This window comes from Oncorhynchus gorbuscha, linkage group LG25 (assembly GCF_021184085.1).
Source record: "Oncorhynchus gorbuscha isolate QuinsamMale2020 ecotype Even-year linkage group LG25, OgorEven_v1.0, whole genome shotgun sequence".
NCBI classification, from domain to species: domain Eukaryota; kingdom Metazoa; phylum Chordata; class Actinopteri; order Salmoniformes; family Salmonidae; genus Oncorhynchus; species Oncorhynchus gorbuscha.
The window spans coordinates 23,593,235-23,616,213 of NC_060197.1; the positions used below are offsets into that span (position 1 = coordinate 23,593,235).

A 22,979-nucleotide genomic window follows, 5' to 3' on the forward strand; every position below is an offset into this window, starting at 1 on the left:
CACACAGGCTAAAAGATCACATCAAACTTCCCCATAGGTTACTTGCTCGATACGCGCGAGAGAGCGAGAGGGTTGAGAGATGGAGGAAATCGAGAGAGAGAGAGAGATGGAGGAAATCGAGAGAGAGAGAGAGATGGAGGAAATCGAGAGAGAGAGAGAGATGGAGGAAATCGAGAGAGAGAGAGAGATGGAGGAAATCGAGAGAGAGAGAGATGGAGGAAATCGAGAGAGAAGAGAGAGAAATCGAGAGAGAAAGAGAGAAATCGAGAGAGAGAGAGAAAGAGAGAAAGAGAGAGAGAGAGAGAGAGAAAGAGAGAGAGAGAGAGAGAGAGAGAGAGAGAGAGAGAGAGAGAGAGAGAGAGAGAGAGAGAGAGAGAGAGAGAGAGAGAGAGAGAGAGAGAGAGAGAGAGAGAGAGAGAAAAACAGTTGCAGAATAGAACACAGAAATAGAATTCTAAATTCTATGGAATTCTGGATGGAACCAGAACTTGGGAAGAATCATTCTTCAGTTTGACATAAATGGGAAGGGCAAGAATGTGTTCTTTGTTTGTACCCCTACAACATATCCTACGGGTTCAACAGAACTCACCAATGCAGACAATCAATGTGGTCCCTTAAAAACAGCAAACGTATTATATTATTCTCATAACGTGTGGTACATATACAAAATATTGGACGACCATAAATTTAAAAGCAAATCCCTGTCCCCTTCAAATTGCACCCTATTCCCTACATAAGGCTCTGGTGAAAGTTAACGCACTTTGGGTCCTGGTCAAAAGTAGTGCACTATATAGGGAATAGGGTGCAATTTGGGACACATTCTAATCTGATAAAACGTAATCTGTTGGGGAAAATGTTTGTTTTATTTCATCACCTGCTAAAAAAATTAAAAGCATTAAGACGCATTCTGACCTGCCTCTCGAGGGAAAGTTCCAAGGTCAAATCAGAGCGGGGACCAAATACTATTTCAAATACTTCAAACTGAGCTTGCTTGAGCGTCCTGGCAGAAGGGAACCAATAGAGTGGCCTCCATGCAGGCTAAAGCAAAACGCTAGAAGTACTTGAACAATTTCAGATAGTATTTGATCCCAACTCTGGGTCATACAACAGTAGTAGTAGCTAAATCCTTCGGCCAAAAGTGGCACCATTTTCACAGAGCTAATATAAATAGGGTGTGGATCATCATCATCATAATACACAACAATGTCAGCAATGTCTGGAATTCAGTACCCGAACGTCAACGTGTGAATTTCAATTGACACCCTATTTTTACTTAAAAAAAGGTGCACTTCTTTTGGCCAGTGCCCTAGAGTACTATGTAGGGAATAGGGTGCCACTTGAGACACACTTAGATAACAGATTCCACCCCAGCCCTTACCCCCTTCCCAGCCTCCCCCAAAACCCCCTCCACATCAAACCCCCTTTCCTCCACCCTGTTGCACATGGAACCCAAAGTCCCATCTCTTCGCCTGTCTGTTGCCTGATTAAAAAGTGCTGCAATCAGAGTACCCTGCTGTCACTACGCCAGGCCCATCTCCTCTAGAACACTTCTCGGAGACTCGTCCTCCTGTAAGGGGGAGACGGGGAACAGATGGCTCAGACTACATGGTGACAAATAAAACTACATTAATAATGGTTAGGTATTAAGTCATAAAGGCCCGATTCAGACTTTTATATAACAGACTCAACATGGACTTAAGTTAAAAAATGGTTTTACTTAAGTCCGTGTTAAATACATTTATCTCAAGCCTGAATAGGGCCCATAGTGAGATAGAGACACCCGATGGAGGTCGCCAGACTGGTGTGCTGGAGTTTTTCCTTTTTAATTAAAGAGATCACTCCTATCATATACATGCAGCCTAATTTTGACATAAAAAAAATAAAAAAACTTTAAACCACCTATTCAGTACTTATCCTTTGCCATCCGTTTTTAAATGTGATTTTTGTCTGTATGTATTATGTTTGCTGCTAGATGAATTGCCTCACTGAGGACATTAAGGTTTTTTCAATCTGAATCCTACCTCCTGTAGTAGGTCGGCCTGTTCGATGGCCTTGAGAACACTCTTCTTGGACGTGTCTTGGATCTCCCCCCCCATCAGAAACTCATCCAGTATAAAGTAGGCCTTCTCAAAGTTAAAGATGATATCCAGCTCACATACCTGCCAGGGCACACACACACACACACACACAGACAGGGAGCAATCAGAATCACCTTTATTTGCCAATTACATTTACATATATCAGGAATTTGACTTGGTGAAATGGTGCCAACAGCAAAAGACAAAATAGACAGAGGAATTGAAACAGTCTACGTACAGTATATACGGGGAGCCTATACCAATTACACGATAGAAGAGTATAAGCACATTTATAGTTGAGGATATACAAGGAGAGAAGCTTGAGCGAGAGGAGAGCAGTGTTTTCCACAAGTACATGGAGGAGCCAGCCATATAGAAAAAGGAGCCAGCCAAGTTCCCCTGAGCTGGGGGGTTTCTCCCGGGTTAAGACATTTTTGCAGAACAAGCCCTATTTTGGCGGCTTCTGGTACATTCTAACGCTAGATTGCATTTTCAACCTGCACCAATCAGGTAGTAACACTGATCTAATTTGATTTGCACTTTTACAGTGTTAGTTTCATCAGCTGTTGTATAATATGATATAAAACATAGGAAAACAACATTTTGACTGCATTGGGCCTTTAAAGAACCCTGTAAGAGTCCGCTGACATTCACAGGCTTTCAGCTTCCTTTTAAGAGTCATTTTCTCAGCTATCTACAATACAGGTATGACAGGTATCGGTTGTCTCAGGTTGCCTGCAAAAGCCAGCATGGATAAAATGCAATGATTGACTAATATTTTCCATATTGTAATAATTTCATGTGCCAACATATCTCCACGGTCTGTGCCATGGTGAAACTTACACTCCTGTAGATCTGAAATAATTGGATGGTGAAAATTGCCAGCCAACCAGAAAAGCAAGGTGAAGAAATTCATACATTCAGGACAATCCTTGTCCTGCAAAGAAACGTTTTTTTTCTTTTGTAAAAAATAATTTTTCAAGCAATTAGGCATTTAGAATTAAATGTGGAGTGGAGCTGGATAGTTCTACTTGACTTGAGTGGGTCGAGTCACTAACGTGATCATCCGGTCTGGTTTTGCGCCCCCTCGGGCTCATGCGGTGGGGGGAGATCTTAGTGGGAGATACACCGCTTTGTCTCTGGGTAGTAAGTTGGTAGTCTGTTCATTTCCCTCTGGTGGTCTGGGGGCGTGCTTTGGCAAAGTGGGTGGGGTTATATCCAGTCCGGAGGTATCGTCGAACGGGGCCACAGTGTCCCCGACATCAGTCTCCAGTATCTATGCTTTAATAGTCTATGTGAGGGGCTCTCGGGCCAGTCTGTCATATCTGGTGTAATTCTCCAGTCTTATCTGGTGTAATTCTCCAGTCTTATCTGGTGTACTGTGTGATCTTAAGTATGCTCCCTCTAATTCTCCCATCTTCTCATCCTCTCAGGACTACCTGAGCCCTAGGACCATGCCTCAGGACTACCTGAGCCCTAGGACCATGCCTCAGGACTACCTGAGCCCTAGGACCATGCCTCAGGAATACCTGACCTGATGTCTCCTGGCTATCCCCAGTCCTGGACCTGCTGTTTCGATGCTATCTCTCCCCCGCTCTACTGCACCTGCTGTCTCGACCTATGCACACTCGGCTATGAAAAGCCAACTGATATTTACTCCTGAGGTGCTGACCTGTTGCACCATCTATAACCACTGTGATTATTATTTGACCCTGATGGTCATCCCTACTGAACAAAAATATAAAATGCAACAATTTCAACGATTTTACTGAGTTACAGTTCATATAAGGAAATTAGTCAATTGAAATAAATTCATTAGGCCCTAATCTACGGATTTCACATGATTGGGCAGGGGCCCAGCCATGGGTGCCCATGGGAGGGCACAGGCGTCCCCCACTGGGGAGCCAGGTCCAGCCAATCAGAATGAGTATTTCCCCACAAAAGGGCTTTATTACAGACATAAATACTCCGTTTTCCCGGGTGGCTGGTCTCAGACAATCCCGCAGGTGAAGAAGCCGGATGTGGAGGTCCTGGGCTGGTGTGGTTACACGTGGTCTGCGGTTGTGAGGCCGTTTGGATGGCTCTAAAACAACATTGGAGGTGGCTTACGGTAGAAAAATTAACATTCAATTATTTGGCAACAGCTTTGGTAGACATTCCTGCAGACAGCATGTCAACTGCACACACCCTCAACTTGAGACATTATGGCATTGTGTTATGTAACAGAACTTTACATTTGAGTGGCCTTTTATTGTCCCCAGCATCAGGTGCACCTGTGTAATGATCATCCTGTTTAATCAGATTATTGATATGCCACACCTAGAGAAATATTAACTAAAAGGATAAACAAATTTGTGAACAAAATTCGAGAAATAAGCTTTTTGTGCGTATGGAACATTATTGGGATCTTTTATTTCGGCTCATGAAAAATGAGACCAACACTTTGCATGTTGCGTTTATATTTTTGTTCATTAAAATGAACGTTTGAACATCTTGAACGAATGATCTGTCCTTAATTGCCATGTACTGTTATAATCTCCACCCGGCACAGCCTGAAGAGGACTGGACACCCTTCAGAGCCTGGTTCTTCTAAGTTTCTTCCTAGGTTCCTGCCTTTCTAGGGAGTTTTTCCTAGACACCGTGCTTCTACATCTGCATTGCTTGCTGTTTGGGGTTTTAGGCTGGGTTTTTGTATAAATACTTGGTGGCATCGGCTGATGTAAAAATGGCTTTATAAATACACGTGATTGACTTGATTGGTTAATGTCGGGCTCTGCACGCAAAAAAAAATGTATGTGACAGAAGAAAATAGGCTAAGTGGATTTTGAGTCATGGTTACAACATTATTATGGGACGTGCAAATTCATGCGCTCTTTCTCCGTGTAAATACATTTGACTGCAACCACAGCGCACACACACACACACACAATTACCTGTCATCGCTCACTTTGTGACTGACTGGAGCCTGTCCTATCTGTCCTATCAATAGATGGCTGGAAGATGCTCGGCAGACTAGCCTAGTTAATTTAAGTGGGAAAAGTAGCCGGCTGAAAATGTGTCTAAAAATGGTCTACAAAGCCGGCAGACAGCACTAGTGGACAATACTGGGGGAGGGAGAGAAGACTATGGAGAGTTCAATAGAGGGACCGTGAGGGAGAATAAACAGCATATGATGCGAGTCATCGACTTACATGAAAATCCTTCGATTGTCCGGTAGTAAAATAGAAGAGAGGCAGGGAGGATGAAATGGAAGAGAGGCAGGGAGGATGAAATGGAAGAGAGGCAGGGAGGATGAAATGGAAGAGAGGCAGGGAGGATGAAATGGAAGAGAGGCAGGGAGGATGAAATGGAAGAGAGGCAGGGAGGATGAAATGGAAGAGAGGCAGGGAGGATGAAATGGAAGAGAGGCAGGGAGGATGAAATGGAAGAGAGGCAGGGAGGATGAAATGGAAGAGAGGCAGGGAGGATGAAATGGAAAATATATGATAAGCCAACGAGTGGAGGTGAGAAATAAGCAGTTGGAGAGAGAGAGTATGCAGTTGGCTAAAGAAGAGATAATGAAAGAGTTGGCTGGAGAAGTCGGAATGAGAGAGAGAGCGCGAGAGACTCACGCTGCCGAAGTACTTATCCAGCAGCTCTACGAAGCGGTGGATGACCTCTAGAGTGATGAGTTCGTTGTCCTGCTCCTCCACCGCACAGCAAAAATACAGACTGGCATACCTATAGAGCGCACACACACACATACATACACACCTTATTAGTGAAAACAGCATGCAGAGGAGGAATGGAAGGAAGGAACCCAGAAAACCCCCACACTGTCTTTGGGTTATTGAGGTTCAACACACCCACACCTTCTTCATTGAGGTTCAGCTCAGAACTAAAAAGAGGGAATCCATGGATCTCCTGCCAGTCAGTAACCCAGGGCCATGTTCTGTAGCCAAAAGTAGATAGAAATATGCTTTGTAGAAGAAGCATGCCCTCTTCGTGGCATTCTATCTGAATGTTCCAAAACGGTGCGTCCTACTGAACGCGCCCTTAGACAACTAATAACTACTGACAGACAAGCTTGTTATGCTAATGTGAATGATGCCAGTCTATGCAGTGTGCTTGGCAACTCAAGGGTTGTGCACTATACCATGTGTAGGGTTGTGTGTAAGGTTGTGTGTGTTGTTTCCCAACTGTGGCCCTGGACAAGCACACCTGATTCTACTTGTCACCTAGTCATCAAGCCCTTGACAAGTTGAATCAGGTGTTTTTTGTCTGGGCTACAACAGAAATGTATGCTGTCGAGGGTACTTGAGGACCAGAGTTGGGAAACACTGTATTAGAGCATTAGCGAAGTCAGCTCTTTGGCTCACTCACCTGGCCAGAAACAGGTACTGCACTACACCGCAGAGAGCACTGTTGAGTTTCCATCAGATTTACCTCAGTTCTTCCTATTTCCATCTACATTGCCTTCAGAAAGTATTCATAGCCCTGGACTTAATGCACATTTTCTTGTGTTACAGCCTGATTTCAAAATGGATTAAATTGTTTTTCCTCACCCATCTACACTCAATACCCCATAATGACAAATTGAAAACCTGTTTAGACATTTTAGCAAATGTATTGAACATAAAATACATATCTAATTTACATATGTATTCACAATCCTGAGTCAATACATGTTAGAATCACCTTTTTGCAGCGCTCACTGCTGTGAGTCTTTCTGGGTAAGTCTAAGATCTTTGCACACCTGGACTATTTGCCTACTATTCTATTAAATTCTATTAAATAAGCTCTGTCCAATTAATTGTTGATCATTGCTAGACAACCATTTTCAAGTCTTGGCTTATTCAAGTCTTGCAATAAATCTTGCCAAGCAGATTTGAGTCAACACTAACTCAGCCATTCGGAAACATTAAATGTTTTCTTGGTAAGCAATGCCAGTGTAGATTTGGCTTAGTGTTTAAAGTTATTGTCCTGCTGAAAGGTTAATTCAGCTCCCAGTGTCTAGTGGAAAGCAGACTGAACCAACACTAGGATTTTGCCTGTGCTTAGATCCATTACGTTTATTTTTATCCTCAAAACCCCCCAGGCCTTAATGATTGCAAGCATACAGTGCCCATAACATGATGCAGCCACCACTATGCTTGAAAATATGTAGAGTGGTACTCAGTAAGGTGTTGTATTGGATTTGCACAAAAACATAATTTGCATTCAGGACAAATAGTTAATTGCTTTGCCACATTTTTTGCAAACATGCTCTGACTTGGGGCCAAGGCCAAGCCACTGGTACTTTTCAGCTCGCATTTACATAAGAATGGCTAACTGTGAACTTTAAAACCTTCTCACAAAGCAACTTGATACAGAGGTTGTTGATTCGGCACACCCCAAGTCTTTAGTGTCACACTCCTGGTAAAACAATTACACTAGAGCAAAACATTAACACTAGGCTTGGGCGGTATCCATATTGTCATACAGACCTTGTGCCATATGGGGATATTCTGTAATACCGACACAGAACACCAGGGGTACTATTTCCTAACCCCACCGCCTCTGTAATACGAAGGCTAGCAATGCTAACAAGTACATGTAAAATCCCATAGAGAATGCTAACATTGCAAACATTTTATACAGTCTCTGACCTAAACCATTTTCAGGACAGACATCCCAGATCACAAAGTAACTTTAAAAAAAAATGCTACTCACAAAACAAAATGTTAGACAGCAAGGATCTTTATCCAGGAAGGGATTCTCTGCTGTTACAAAGCGAAGCTGGACTTGGGAAGAAGGTAACCACTTAGCTAGGTAGCTAACTAGCTACTAAGTTAGCAAACCAAATGTGCAAATGCAGAGCCTTCACCAGATTTTAGACAGTTAAATTATATCTAGCTGGCAAACATTTCATTGTGAATTCCATACCGTAACTAGATCAACTGGCACATGCTGCACAGTAGTGAGTGACTCACAAGGCTCCGTTCTCTGGTTGTTGTGTGCTTGTAAACAAATACAACATTACAGGGGACTACCAGTAAGTGTCATATTGAAATGAAGAACGCAATCTCCTTTATCTCCTAACGTATTGCACAAGTTGACTGCAGGTATTTACTTTAAAAGTACCAAAAAATATTCACATATTAAAAAAAAAACTTTAAATAAATAGTTTCAAAGGTATTAAAAACCATCCCGTGGCTATTTCCAAATACCTCGGTATACAGCCCGAGCCTAATTAACATAAGGACACTGGCGACACACAGTCTTAGGTGGAAGTGCAGCATATGATAAGCTTGCACAGATTCACTGTGGTGTAGGTTACTGTAGGATCCTCTGGGCAACTTCCACACCGAGTGCTGTGTGTGGATGGCTTCTGTATGAGATGTGGGAGGTGGAATGAGTGTTCAAATGGTGAGTCACTGAGCATCAGTTGGAATGGAAAGTCAAATCTGTGTTTTGGGGAAACAATACCAAACACCCCTCAGAGACAGCCTGGGTGATAATGCCAGGAGACAGGTCGGGGCACACACACACCCAGTAATGTCAAGTGTGTGTGTGTGTGTGTGTGTGTGTGTGTGTGTGTGTGTGTGTGTGTGTGTGTGTGTGTGTGTGTGTGTGTGTGTGTGTGTGTGTGTGTGTGTGTGTGTGTGTGTGTGTGTGTGTGTGTGTGTGTGTGTGTGTGTGTGTGTGTGTGTGTGTGTGTGTGTGTGTGTGTGTGTGTGTGTGTGACAGGTCTGTCTCTTTTAATGCCCCCCTGGAGCCACTTTTGAAGAACAATCATTACCAGTAGAGGGAAGGGGGGGGGCATCTTAACATTTAGTGTAGTTGCCTGGTTTGGCTCCCTCACATGGGCAAGTCTGAATACCATTGTGAGAGTTGTAGAGGTCTGTGGTAAGATTGAATGGAGAATGCAAAAGGCTCTCAGAGACATTTACAAAGAGCGCAAACATAAGGGGCAAATAAATCATTTCGGATCTTACACCGCCACTGAAGAGCCAGTTCTGCCATTAGGGAACAGACTCAGGACCTCTTAAAACCAAGAGAGCCACTAACAGCTTTGTACCGGCATCAGTATGGCTTTTAAATGAAAACAGTTGTGTGGTTTACGTGTATCTTGTAGTTTACGTGTATCTTGTATAGGCCTAAACCTTGTAAACATTGGTAAGGTCATGAACGTTGCCGTTTATATGTCTACTACACATCTTTATCTTATTCGACCTGCCACAAATGAAGTTCTTTCTGAAAAAAAAAGAAGTCATTCAATTATTGTGTGAGTGAGAGACAGTGGGAGAGAGAGTATGTGTGTGTGACTACAATTCCAGACACTTATGTAAAGCACGCAATACCCTTTGTTGCACTTTTTCAAGTGTGTGTTTGTGTGAACAGAGTGTGTAGCAGCTACATGCTGTCTCACACAACCATGAAAAAAACACACTTTTCAAGGATTTCAATGGCAGAAAAATCCCTGGTGTGTGCGTGTATTCCAGTACCTCTTGTAGACAATCTTGAGGTCCCTCCACTCCAGGAAGCTGCACATCTTGGGCTTGCGGGCCAGCACCACCTGCATGAGCTCCCTCACCATCTTCTTCTTGTCCCTCTCGGCCGTGGCCGTGTACCACTTCTGGAGACGCAGCTTCCCCTGCCGACTGAACAGCAACATGAAACGCATCTAGAAAGGAGGGAGACCAGGGAGAGTTAATGTCAGTTTACAGGGGGAGGAAACAGGTGGGGAGAAAGACAGGATCGGAGACAGGATCAATAGCATACAGAAAGGAGACCAGGGGACGTTAGTACCAGGTAACTTCAGGATGAACTAGTGTGTACAACAGACAGAACATAGAGGGTAAAACAAAGAGACTGAAATAGACAGTTCCACATAAAGCGGGAGGACTTTTGGAGACGCAGCTTCCCCTGTCGACTGAACAGCAACATGAAACGCATCTAGAGAGGAGGAGGTGGGACAGCAGACAGGGCAGAGAGGTCGTGATATGTAGGCCTACACATATTAGGCAGACACAAGCTAACAGAGAGTAAGCAGTGAGACCTAATTCTGGACACGCCACACAGGGTTAAGCTTTCGCGCCGGCGCAGCAAGTCTCATATTAGCAACCTGGACTGGGTCACAAAACAGGAAAAGGGGGATTATAAGTATGATGGGGAAAGAGATATTGCTCCATGTTCAAAGACAAAAAAAAATGACCATCAGATCTGCATAAAGAGAGAGAAAGATTATGAGTGAGAGAAAGAGAGTCAGTGGGAGAGAGAGAGGGGAGGACAGACAGACCATACTTTCTATGTCACAAGTTTAGTAGGGCCTACATGTGTGTCTAGATCTACATATCAACTGTGTTACTATTGACATGGTGGAAAAAGTACAGTAACAGACTTACATCTCCCACCGGACTTGTCCTAGTTATCGAGACCCTCCCTGGAACACAATCGCCAATCTCTGCTTTTAAACTCCCTGGCACCACGTGGTGTGGTGGAGAGTCAATCTCCTAGAGACTGCCTGGCCACAAATGTAGCACATACTCTAATGTTAAACTAGACTACTAACATCAGTGCCCTCCTACAAAATCATCTGTGAAAGTCACCTTTTGAAAGGAGTATCATTCTACTTGCATTCAGTGTGTGTGTTCTCAAAAACACTTCAGAGGGCGAGAGAGGGTAGTGAGCTCATGGGCTCCTGGGTTCTTCTGCAAAAAAATATAGAATTAGAGTTGGATAAATGTAGATAAGCCGGATTAAACCTGTATAAATTCTAGTTTATACAAGATACTAACCTCAACATCAAAACCTTGAATCCAAATTCCATACCTAAAACATTGATTTGACAAAATTACCTGAATGGTCTATTACTACCAAGGACTATCAAGAAAACTAACAAACCAAAACCTGCAGAAGAAACACAGCGCAACCTAAAAATACAATCCAACACAAAACTGAGTGAGTAATGTTGAATCTGAAACTACAAAAAAAAAGAATCTCTAGGTAATTGTGTTATACAAAGTTGAATAAATAAGGCTACCAAGCTGCTAGGACAGAACTGACCTGGCTGCAACTTCAATTAGCACTTAAGTGTGAAGTGAGAGGTCTGAAAACTCTTGAGCCTGACAATGGCAGGAGAGATTCCCTACCCAAATGCAAAGGCCATTGAAGCCCCATTGCTTATCCCTGTGCAGAGGTCATTACAATATAGTACCCCATGGATATAAAAAATAACACTGCATGGAATAAGTACACAAAAAGCTCCTTAACTTCTTTGGGACTGGGGTGCAGTATTGAGTAGCTTGGATGAATAAGGTGCCCAGAGTAAACTGCCTGCTACTCTGTCTCAGATGCTAATATATGCATGTTATTAGTAGTATTGGATAGAAAACACTCTGAAGTTTCTAAAACTGCTTGAATGATGTCTGAGTATAACAGAACTAATATGGCAGGAGAAAACCTGAGACAAATCCAACCAGGAAGTGGGAAATCTGAGGTTTGTAGTTTCATTTAAGTGATTGCCTATCCAATATGCTGTGTCTATGGGGCCAGATTGCACTTCCCAAGGCTTCCAGCAGATGTCAACAGTCTTTAGAAAGTTGTTTGAGGCTTCTATTGTAGAAGGAGGTCGAATAAGAGCTGTTTCAACAAGTGGACTAGGTTGTGGCCAATCAGTTGTTTACTGCGCAGTCACGCCGTTCCTTCTTTTTACATTACATTACATTTAAGTCATTTAGCAGACGCTCTTATCCAGAGAGACTTACAAATTGGTGCATTCACCTTATGACATTCAGTGGAACAACCACTTTACAATAGTGCATCTAAATATTTTAAGGGGGGGGGGGGGGTGAGAAGGATTACTTTATCCTATCCTAGGTATTCCTTAAAGAGGTGGGGTTTCAGGTGTCTCCGGAAGGTGGTGATTGACTCCGCTGTCCTGGCGTCGTGAGGGAGTTTGTTCCACCATTGGGGAGCCAGAGCAGCGAACAGTTTTGACTGGGCTGAGCGGGAACTGTACTTCCTCAGTGGTAGGGAGGCGAGCAGGCCAGAGGTGGATGAACGCAGTGCCCTTATTTGGGTGTAGGGCCTGATCAGAGCCTGGAGGTACTGAGGTGCCGTTCCCCTCACAGCTCCGTAGGCAAGCACCATGGTCTTGTAGCGGATGCGAGCTTCAACTGGAAGCCAGTGGAGAGAGCGGAGGAGCGGGGTGACGTGAGAGAACTTGGGAAGGTTGAACACTAGACGGGCTGCGGCGTTCTGGATGAGTTGTAGGGGTTTAATGGCACAGGCAGGGAGCCCAGCCAACAGCGAGTTGCAGTAATCCAGACGGGAGATGACAAGTGCCTGGATTAGGACCTGTGCCGCTTCCTGTGTGAGGCAGGGTCGTACTCTGCGGATGTTGTAGAGCATGAACCTACAGGAACGGGCCACCGCCTTGATGTTAGTTGAGAACGACAGGGTGTTGTCCAGGATCACGCCAAGGTTCTTAGCGCTCTGGGAGGAGGACACAATGGAGTTGTCAACCGTGATGGCGAGATCATGGAACGGGCAGTCCTTCCCCGGGAGGAAGAGCAGCTCCGTCTTGCCGAAGTTCAGCTTGAGGTGGTGATCCGTCATCCACACTGATATGTCTGCCAGACATGCAGAGATGCGATTCGCCACCTGGTCATCAGAAGGGGGAAAGGAGAAGATTAATTGTGTGTCGTCTGCATAGCAATGATAGGAGAGACCATGTGAGGTTATGACAGAGCCACGTGACTTGGTGTATAGCGAGAATAGGAGAGGGCCTAGAACAGAGCCCTGGGGGACACCAGTGGTGAGAGCGCGTGGTGAGGAGACAGATTCTCGCCACGCCACCTGGTAGGAGCGACCTGTCAGGTAGGACGCAATCCAAGTGTGGGCCGCGCCGGAGATGCCCAACTCGGAGAGGGTGGAGAGGAGGATCTGATGGTTCACAGTATCGAAGGCAGCCGATAGGTCTAGAAGGATGAGAGCAGAGGAGAGAGAGTTAGCTTTAGCGGTGCGGGGCGCCTCCGTGATACAGAGAAGAGCAGTCTCAGTTGAATGACTAGTCTTGAAACCTGACTGATTTGGATCAAGAAGGTCATTCTGAGAGAGATAGCGGGAGAGCTGACCAAGGACGGCACGTTCAAGAGTTTTGGAGAGAAAAGAAAGGGATACTGGTCTGTAGTTGTTGACATCGGAGGGATCGAGTGTAGGTTTTTTCAGAAGGGGTGCAACTCTCGCTCTCTTGAAGACGGAAGGGACGTAGCCAGCGGTCAGGGATAAGTTGATGAGCGAGGTGAGGTAAGGGAGAAGGTCTCCGGAAATGGTCTGGAGAAGAGAGGAGGGGATAGGGTCGAGCGGGCAGGTTGTTGGGCGGCCGGCCGTCACAAGACGCGAGATTTCATCTGGAGAGAGAGGGGAGAAAGAGGTCAGAGCACAGGGTAGGGCAGTGTGAGCAGAACCAGCGGTGTCGTTAGACTTAGCAAACAAGGATCGGATGTCGTCGACCTTCTTTCCAAAATGGTTGACGAAGTCATCATTTTCATCATCATTTTTCCTCTGTAATGAATACGCTATTGTCCGGTTGCAATATTATTTAAGATTTATTATAAAAATACCCTAAGGATTGACTGTAAACATTGTTTGACATGTTTCTACAAACTGTAATGGAACTCTTGACTTTCAGTCTATATTTTGCACTCGTGCATTGTGTCTTTGGAATAGTGAACTAAACGCGAACAAAATGGAGGTATTTCGACAAATATGGACGTAATCGAAAAAAACAAACATTTATTGTGGAAGTGGGAGTCCTGGGAGTGCATTCCGATGAAGATCAGCAAAGGTAAGTGAAGATTAATAATGCTATTTATGACTTGTGGACTCCACAATTTGGCGGTAACTGTATGGCTTGCTTTTGTGGCTGAACGCTGTTCTCAGATGATTGAATATTGTGCTTTTGCCGTAAAGCTTTTTTGAAATCTGACACAGCGGTTGCATTAAGAACAAGTTTATCTTTAATTCTATGTAAAACATGCATTTTTCATCAAAGTTTATGATGAGTATTTCTGTTTTTTGATGTGGCTCTCTGCAATTTCTCCGGATGTTTTGGAGGCATTTCTGAACATGGCGCCAATTTAAACAGAGGTTTTTGGATATAAATATGAAATTGATCAAACAAAACATACATGCATTGTGTAACATTGAGTCCTGGGAGTGTCATCTGATGAACATGATCAAAGGTTAGTGATTAATTTGATCTATATTTCTGCTTTTTGTGACACCTCTCTTTGGTTGGAAAATGGCTGAATGCTTTCTGTGACTAGTTGCTGACCTAACATAATGATATGTTCTGCTTTCGCCGAAAATCCTTTTTGAAATCGGACACTGTGGTTGGATTAACAAAAAGTGTATCTTTAAGATGGTGTAAAATACTTGTATGGTTGAGGAAATTTAATTATGAGATTTGTTGTTTTGAATTTGGCGCCCTGCACCTTCACTGGCTGTCGGCGAGGTGGAACGCTAGCGTCCCGAACGATCCCAGAGAGGTTAAGCCCCACCCTCTTCAACATATACACTGCTCAAAATAATAAAGGGAACACTAAAATAACACATCCTAGATCTGAATTAATTAAATATTCTTATTAAATACTTTCACATAAAATCACAAAAATTATCAATGGAAATCAAATTTATCAACCCATGGAGGTCTGTATTTGGAGTCACACTCAAATTAAAGTGGAAATCCACACTACAGTCTAATCCAACTTTGATGTAATGTCCTTAAAACAAGTTAAAATGAGGCCAAGTAGTGTGTGTGTGGCCTCCACGTGCCTGTATGACCTCCTTACAACGCCTGGGCATGCTCCTGATGAGGTGGTGTGTCTCCTGAGGGATCTCCTCCCAGACCTGGCCTAAATCATCCGCCAACTCCTGGACAGTCTGCGGTGCAAGGTGGCGTTGGTGGATGGAGCGAGACATGATGTCCCAGATGTGCTCAATTGGATTGAGGTCTGGGGAACGGGCGGGCCAGTCCATAGCATCAATGCCTTCCTCTTGCAGGAACTGCTGACACACGCCAGCCACATGAGGTCTAGCATGGTCTTGCATTAGGAGGAACCCAGGGCCAACCGCACCAGCATATGGTCTCACAAGGGGTATGAGGAACTCATCTCGGTACCTAATGGCAGTCAGGCTACCTCTGGCGAGCACATGGAGGGCTGTACAGCACCCCAAAGAAATGCCACCCCACACCATGACTGACCCACCGTCAAACCGGTCATGCTGGAGGATGTTGCAGGCAGCAGAACGTTCTCCACGGCGTCTCCAGACTCTGTCACGTCTGTCACATGTGCTCAGTGTGAACCTGCTTTCATCTGTGAAGAGCACAGGCCGCCAGTGGCGAATTTGCCAATCTTGGTGTTCTCTGGCAAATGCCAAACGTCCTGTACGGTGTTGGGCTGTAAGCACAACCCCCACCTGAGGACGTCGGGCCCTCAAACCAACCTCATGGAGTCTCTTTCTGACCGTTTGAGCAGACATGCACATTTGTGGCCTGCTGGAGGTCATTTTGCAGGGCTCTGGGCAGTGCTCCTCCTGCTCCTCCTTGCACAAAGGCGGAGGTAGCGGTCGTGCTGCTGGGTTGTTGCCCTCCTACGGCCTCCTCCATGTCTCCTGATGTACTGGCCTGTCTCCTGGTAGCGCCTCCATGCTCTGGACACTACTCTGACAGACACAGCAAACCTTCTTGCCACAGCTCGCATTGATGTGCCATCCTGGATGAGCTGCACTAACTGAGCCACTTGTGTGGGACTCCGTCTCATGCTACCACTAGAGTGAAAGCACCGCCAGCATTCAAAAGTGACCAAAACATCAGCCAGGAAGCATAGGAACTGAAAAGTGGTCTGTGGTCACCGCCTGCAGAATCTCGCATTTATTGGGGGTGTCTTGCTAATTGCCTATAATTTCCACCTGTTGTCTATTCCATTTGCACAACAGCATGTGAAATGTATTGTCAATCAGTATTGCTTCCTAAGTGGACAGTTTGATTTCACAGAAGTGTGATTGTACTTGGAGTTACATTGTGTTGTTTAAGTGTTCCCTTTATTTTTTTGAGCAGTGTATATCAACAAATTGGCAAGGGCACTAGAACAGTCTGCAGCACCTGGCCTCACCCTACTAGAATCTGAAGTAAAATATCTACTGATTATCTGGTTCTTCTGTCCCTAACCAAGGAGGGCCTACAGAAACACCTAGATCTTCAGCACGGATTCTGTCAGACCTGGGCTCTGACAGTAAATCTCTGTAAGATAAAAATAACTGTTCCAAAAAAGGTCCAGTTGCCAGGACAACGAATACATATTCCATCTTGACATCGTTGACCTAGAGCACTCAAAAAGCTATACATACCTTGGCCTAAACATCAGCTCCACAGGTAACTTCCACAAAGCTGTGAACAATCTGAGACAAGGGTAGAAGGGCCTTCTATGCCATCAAAAGGAACATAAAATTCAACATACCAATTAGGATCTGGGTAAAAATACTTGAATCAGTTATAGAACCCTTTGCCCTTTATGTTTGAGGTCCGCTCATCAACCAAGAATTCACAAATTGGGACAATAAACAATTTGAGACTCTGCAAAAATATCCTCAGTGTGCAATGTAAAACACCAAATAATGAATGCAGAGCAGAATTAGGCCGAAACCCGCTAATTATCAAAATCCAGAAAATAGACGTCAAATTTTACAACCACCTAAAAGGAAGTGATTCGCAAACATTCCATAACAAAACCACCTACAGAGAAATTAACCTGGAGAAGAGCCCCCTAAGCAAGCTGGTCCTAGAGCTCTTCACAAACACAAACAGACCCCACAGAGACCCAGAACAACAACACAATTAGACACAGCCAAATCATGAAAACTAAATGATAATTCCTTGACACATTGGAAAGAATTGACAAAAAAAACAGACCAAACTAGAATGCTATTTGGCCCGAAACAGAGTACACAGTGGCAGAATACCTGACCACTGTGACTAGGGTTGCACATTTTGGGGAATATCCAGAAGTGGAAACTTTCCGTGGGAATTAATGGGAATATATGCAAATTAATATTAATGCCATTTAAATGTAGATGTTTTTTTACATTGGATATATTTACCATATCATATGGAGACAGAAACTTAAACCTTTTACCTTATCATAAATTTCACTGAACAAAAGGGAATATTGAATGATCCCCAATGATCCATTGCATCTCCCAAAACCATTTTCAACATACATCTGTACAATGATAACCAAAGCTTTACTTTCTAGACTTTCTTCCTCTCAGGCTTCCATGTCTTCTCCCTGGACTTCCTCAAATGTCCACCTCTTGAACATTGACTCTGAGGCCTCATCTTCACTGTCACTTTCCAACCTTGTTGAGGATGGCTCATTGTCAGGCTCAAAAAGCCTCAAATTTGCCCGGATGACCACCAATTTTTCAACCCTTGTATTGGTCAGTCTGTTACGAGCTTTGGTGTGCGTGTTCCCAAACAAGAACCAGTTGCGCTCTGAGGCGGCTGATGTTAGGGGGATTTGGAGGATGATGGAGGCAACAATGGAAAGAGCCTCAGATCCACAAAGTTCCTTCCATCGGGTGGCTGATGAGATATGTTGGCACGACTGCCATATTGCATCTCCACCCCAAAGCCAAACTGCCAAGAACCGTGCCTTCATCCAGATACAGTAGTGATGACACCATAGGCCATTTTGATCTCTGCACCAGACAGGATGCTCTTGCCAGCATACTCAGAACTGCAGTTTCCTCTGCTTGGAGCAACATCTCTGCAAGCAGAGTCTGAACATCAGATAGGATGGCATCGTCTCCCTCGATCCATGCAATGACTACTGCTACAGGTTTCAGGAGTTTCAGGCTGCATAGCAGTCTCCCAAAATACATCATCCAGGAGGATCCCCTTGAGGGGATGTCCATATCAGCAGACTGTGATAAGGCAATTTCTTGGAAAGGCTCCTTCCCCTCCAGGGGACTGACAAACATGATAACGACACCACCCCAACAGGTGTTGCTGGGCAGCTTCAATGTGGTGATCTTATTCTTTGCTTGGTGAGGTAGATTGCTGCTATAACTTGATGACCCTTCACATACCTAATCATTTCCTTGGCTCTCTTGTAGAGTGTATTGATTGTTTTCAATGCCATGATGTCCTTGAAGAGCAGATTAAATGCATGAGCAGCACAGCCAAAGGGTGTGATGTGAGGGTAGGACTCCTCCACTTTAGACCAAGCAGCCTTCATGTTCACAGCATTGTCTGTCACCAGTGCAAATACCTTCTGTGGTCCAAGGCCATTGATGACTGCCTTCAGCTCATCTGCAATGTAGAGACCAGTGTGTCCTGTGCTCTTGTAGAATACTGGTTGAGGGCTGGAGATGTAGTTAATTATTCCTTGCCGACGAACATTCCACCACCCATCAGAGATGATTGAAATACAGTCTGCTTTCTCTATGATTTGCTTGACCTTCACTTGAACTCTGTTGAACTCTGCATCCAGCAAATTAGTAGATAAAGCATGTCTAGTTGGAGGGGTGTATGCTTTCCGAAGAACATCCAGAAATCTCTTCCAATACACATTGCCTGTGAGCATCATAGGTGAACCAGTTCCATACACAGCTCAAGCAAGACATTCATCCGCAAAACTTCTGATTCCAGGAGGACCATGAGCTATTGCTATCGATAAGGTGTCAGATTCCTAATTTTCCCCTCGAATAGAAGTACAGCGGCTTTTGTCAGAGGTTGCTTGTTGTGAGCGCTGAGGGAACTTTATGCACTTGGCCAGATGATTCTGCATCTTTGCTGCACTTTTCACATATGATTTGGCACAGTATTTGCAAATGTACACAGCTTTTCCTTATAGATTAGGTGCAGTGAAATGTCTCCACACATCAGCTAGTGTCTGTGTAATTTTCCTGAAAAGGATTAGAAAAAAAATGAGTTTAAAAAAGTATACAATTCCATGTACAGACAAATAGTTAAGCAGTTAGATTAGACAACTCCTTTGCAAGATAAATGTTTTAAAATGAAACATGTATGGGAACAGGTGAATTAACACTCCAAAGTTGGCAGGCTCAAGCAAGCTAAACCCCATATGGTAGCAAAAACTAACTAGCAGAAATTGTTAACAAGTTAGAAATGATTTAAAACACACTTTGCTGTAGGCTACCATTTACTAGTTAACAAAAAATCATGTAAGTCATAAAATATATTCACCCCACCCAGTATTGTAATCAAAACTTACCAGAAAGCATGTAGTTCTTAGCTCAGACAGTGTAGTAGCGTGGGCTCAATAGCATCTCATTAGTGTGCAAGAGCTTGAGAATCAGCTGTACATGTGATGGAAGAATGCACTGTGCATGCAAAGGGCTGCAATTCCATTGAATTGGGGATAGTTTAACCAAAATATGCCACAAGACCTAGAAATGCCTTGTGTATCCCACAAAAAAAAGGTTCACTGTTATAAGCTAACTTTTTTTAATGAATTTAAGCAAAATTCCCAAAATATCCAGGCTTAACGTCCCATGGAAAATTACCATAAATTTACCGGAAAGTTTCCGACCCTATGCAAACCTAACTGTGACTGATACAAAATGAAGGACATCTTCAACTATGTACAGACTCAGTGAGCATAGCCTTGCCATTGAGAAAGGCCGCCGAGGGCAGACCTGGCTCTCAAGAGAAGATAGGCTATGCACACACTGAACACAAAATGAGGTGGAAACTGAGCTGCACTTCCTAACCTCCTGTCAAATCTATGACCATATTAGACACATTTACCTCAGATTACCCAGACTCATAAAGACTTTGAAAACAGATCAAATTTTGATAAAGTCACATATCTACTGGGTGAAATACTAGTGTGCAATCACAGCAGCAAGATTTGTGACCTGTTGCCATAAGAAAAGGGCAACCAAGGAAGAAAAAAACACCACTGTAAATACAACCTATATTTATGTTTACAACACTGTATATATACATAATGACATTTTAAATGTCTTTATTATTTTGGAACTTTTGTAAGTGTAATGTTTACTGTACATGTATTATTATCTATTTCACCTGAATTGGCAATGTAAACATGTGTTTCCCATGCCAATAAAGCCCATTTGAACTGGAATTGAGAGAAGAGAGGAGAGGGGGACATGTGACAAGGGAGTGTGAAGTAAAGAAGGCCATGATGTGCATAAGAATAGACTAGCTTCCTTTTGGGAGATTATGCTTAAGCTTATCTGTGTCAGATCCTACAATGTGATGTGATTTAGCAGCAGCAGTCCTACTTAGTTATAAAGCAGTCAAAAGACCAACCATATTCTAGCCTGTGCCCAGATCTGTTTGTGCAGTCTTGCCTCACTCCTATGGTCAAAGGACCCACCATATTCGAGCCTGGGCCAAGCTCTGTTTGTGCAGTCTTGCCAACTCCTATGGTCATTGTCACACTGCAAAAACAGATCTGAGACCAGGCTAACACTATTCAACTTAGCCAACACAGTATACAGGACTATGTGCATTATATCTAAAATATGGGGTTTAGCTTGCTTGGTACAAACCATCCCTCTTCAAGAAGCAATGGCCAGCCAACCACAAATATTAGTATAGTACCGGTAATCAAATATGAATGACAGCAAGTGGGAGTCTATTTGTGTAATCATGCCAACTCCTTGTCATGCCAAACAAGAAGTTGACATGATAGTACAAACAGATTGTCACTCCAGGCTAGTTAGCTAGTTAGTTGGTTGGTGACCACGAAACATAGATGCAAAGATGAGCTACACATTATTTTAGGTTAAAAACACAAAACTGGACAGACCGTACAAACTCTACTGACACCAATCAATTTACAGTCAACTGCTTTGCTAGTTCCACTTTACTTACAGTCGAACCCGCTCAGTGCTTTCTCTCTAGTGTTAATCTGACAGAGAGGAGAAGACATGGAAGGGGTTTTATGTTCTGTAGAAGGACACTGGTGAGGACATCAATACCCTATATTGGAGAGTAGTGGTGAAGGAAGAGAGTGTAGGTAGTATTTACCAAGTTGCAGGGTGTCCAAACATTGTCCAGAGTGAAAAGTGATTTGGTGATGACATTTCAGATCCTTATGTTCTAAAATACATTTTACCAAGATAAATATGAAGATTTGTGTTCTGAATTGTTCAGTGAGGTCTTTCTCTAACATATCATTAACACTATCTGCAAAAAGTTGGATTTCGTAACTTAATACACCTGATAATTAGCACCGAGCTCTGTTGACATAGCGGTCAGGTTTCTTGTAACAACTGAGGATTTTACATTTTGTGGTCTTCCAAGTTGTTACTGCGGGTCAAAAAAAAAAAACATTTGCATGACAAACGGAATTAAATGTAATAGGCTAAGAAAATAAAAAGCTTGGTATACGCTCAGTGCTTCGTGGACATTTCACAAGAGATACGCTTGTTTTTGTGAGAAATCTTGAAAAAGAGGAATTTCGTATTAAAATGAAAATCATATGCTAAAATATTTAAAAACTGCAAGTCGTATCAAAATTGATATCCATCTTAACTGCAGATTCGAGAAGAAAGATGAGTTCAATAGTAAAGTTAGCCTGTCGGGTAACCAGTAGCCTTAATTCTTGCCCAGAATCCAGCCCAGCTGACTCGATGCAATTTTCCTGATATTTGAACACTTTTTCCCCCTCTGGACTCCATTGATTTAGTCACCCTAATTCTGACCCTTGTAGGACAGCAAAAACTCCAATCAATAGCTTTTTAACATATTGTGATCGAGATATGAGTTTTGGACCAATGGTTTATCCACACACTTAAAATATTATTTTACCCATTGGTCAAAACATGCATTTTGATTGGACACCCTTCAAGTTGACAAAGGTGGCAATTGTCTAATAGTCAACAGTTTATCATTCTGTCCACAGTAAAGGTGCAGTAAACAGGCAGCAATACAAGAGGCAGCCTAACTGACAACCAGATCAGCAAAAGAGAAAGAGGTGTCTGAATAGTTTAACACCATTTTATCAATACACATCGATCATTATATCAATGTAGCTAGTGCAGGGTCAGTGTTGAGGGTCACAGAGTATCTGCAACGTGTAGGCAGTCAACAGCCAACTTTACAGCTGTTAACACCAACTATGTACACACACACTAACAATGACAGTAACCGGAGGAACATGTCAAACTACCTAGTTCAAGTGTACATTTCGTTGAAAGCAAACAAAACCAGCTAGCAAGCCAGCTATTTGGCTAATCACGACACCTGGCTAGCTAAACAAGTGTCAAAAGGCTTAGTTATGCAAGGTTACCTTCGAAGAGAACTTGTTAGCCAGTGAGCTCAACATACATCTTCCTATCGAAGTTAGAATTTAGACTAGGCAAAACTCTAATGTGTGGCCTGTCCACTAGCAAACAAGTTGGCTGCTGTACCTGTAGCTATGTTAGCATTAGCCACTGTACCTTGCTAGCCAACACAGGTGGCCAACCAGCTTGCTTCACTCTGCTTCCTGAAACCATACACCTTGCTTGCAGCTAAGGTAATGAGCTAACCGGCTGGTTTGAGCTATTCAGCTCTTTATGGCGAAATTACTTACCATTTTATCAGGCTCACAACGCAAATATTAACTTGGATCTTCGTATATGAATTACTTGATTTTTCTTTTCGTTTTAAACACAGCAAACGTCAACATTCCATGTCTGTTTCAGAATACTACGGCTCGAGCGAGCAACTCATTCAACCAGCTAGCTAGTAGGAGCGATTCCGGTGACAGACGTCAGCTGTTCCCCTCCTCAGTGAACATGCGCATTGCGCATTTTGAGGCAACCGGTCAAGTCAGTTTCGTAACCAAGCCAACCGAGGCGAACTCGCTAGATCTACTAGGGCTATTTCAAACA

General features: G+C 43.5%; 1 protein-coding gene across 1 annotated transcript; it reads right to left on the reverse strand.

Annotated features, from left to right (window-relative positions):
* Nucleotides 1–1,411: 1,411 nt before the first annotated feature.
* LOC124014024 (AP-1 complex subunit sigma-1A) lies at nucleotides 1,412–22,870 on the reverse strand. The gene is made up of 5 exons (XM_046328670.1): nucleotides 22,679–22,870; nucleotides 9,545–9,723; nucleotides 5,690–5,798; nucleotides 2,022–2,159; nucleotides 1,412–1,567 (listed from the first exon to the last, which is right to left on the reverse strand). The coding sequence occupies exons 1-5, from the start codon at nucleotides 22,679–22,681 to the stop codon at nucleotides 1,520–1,522; spliced, it is 477 nt and encodes a 158-aa protein (XP_046184626.1). The 5' UTR covers nucleotides 22,682–22,870; the 3' UTR covers nucleotides 1,412–1,519.
* Between the last annotated feature and the right edge of the window lie 109 nt (nucleotides 22,871–22,979).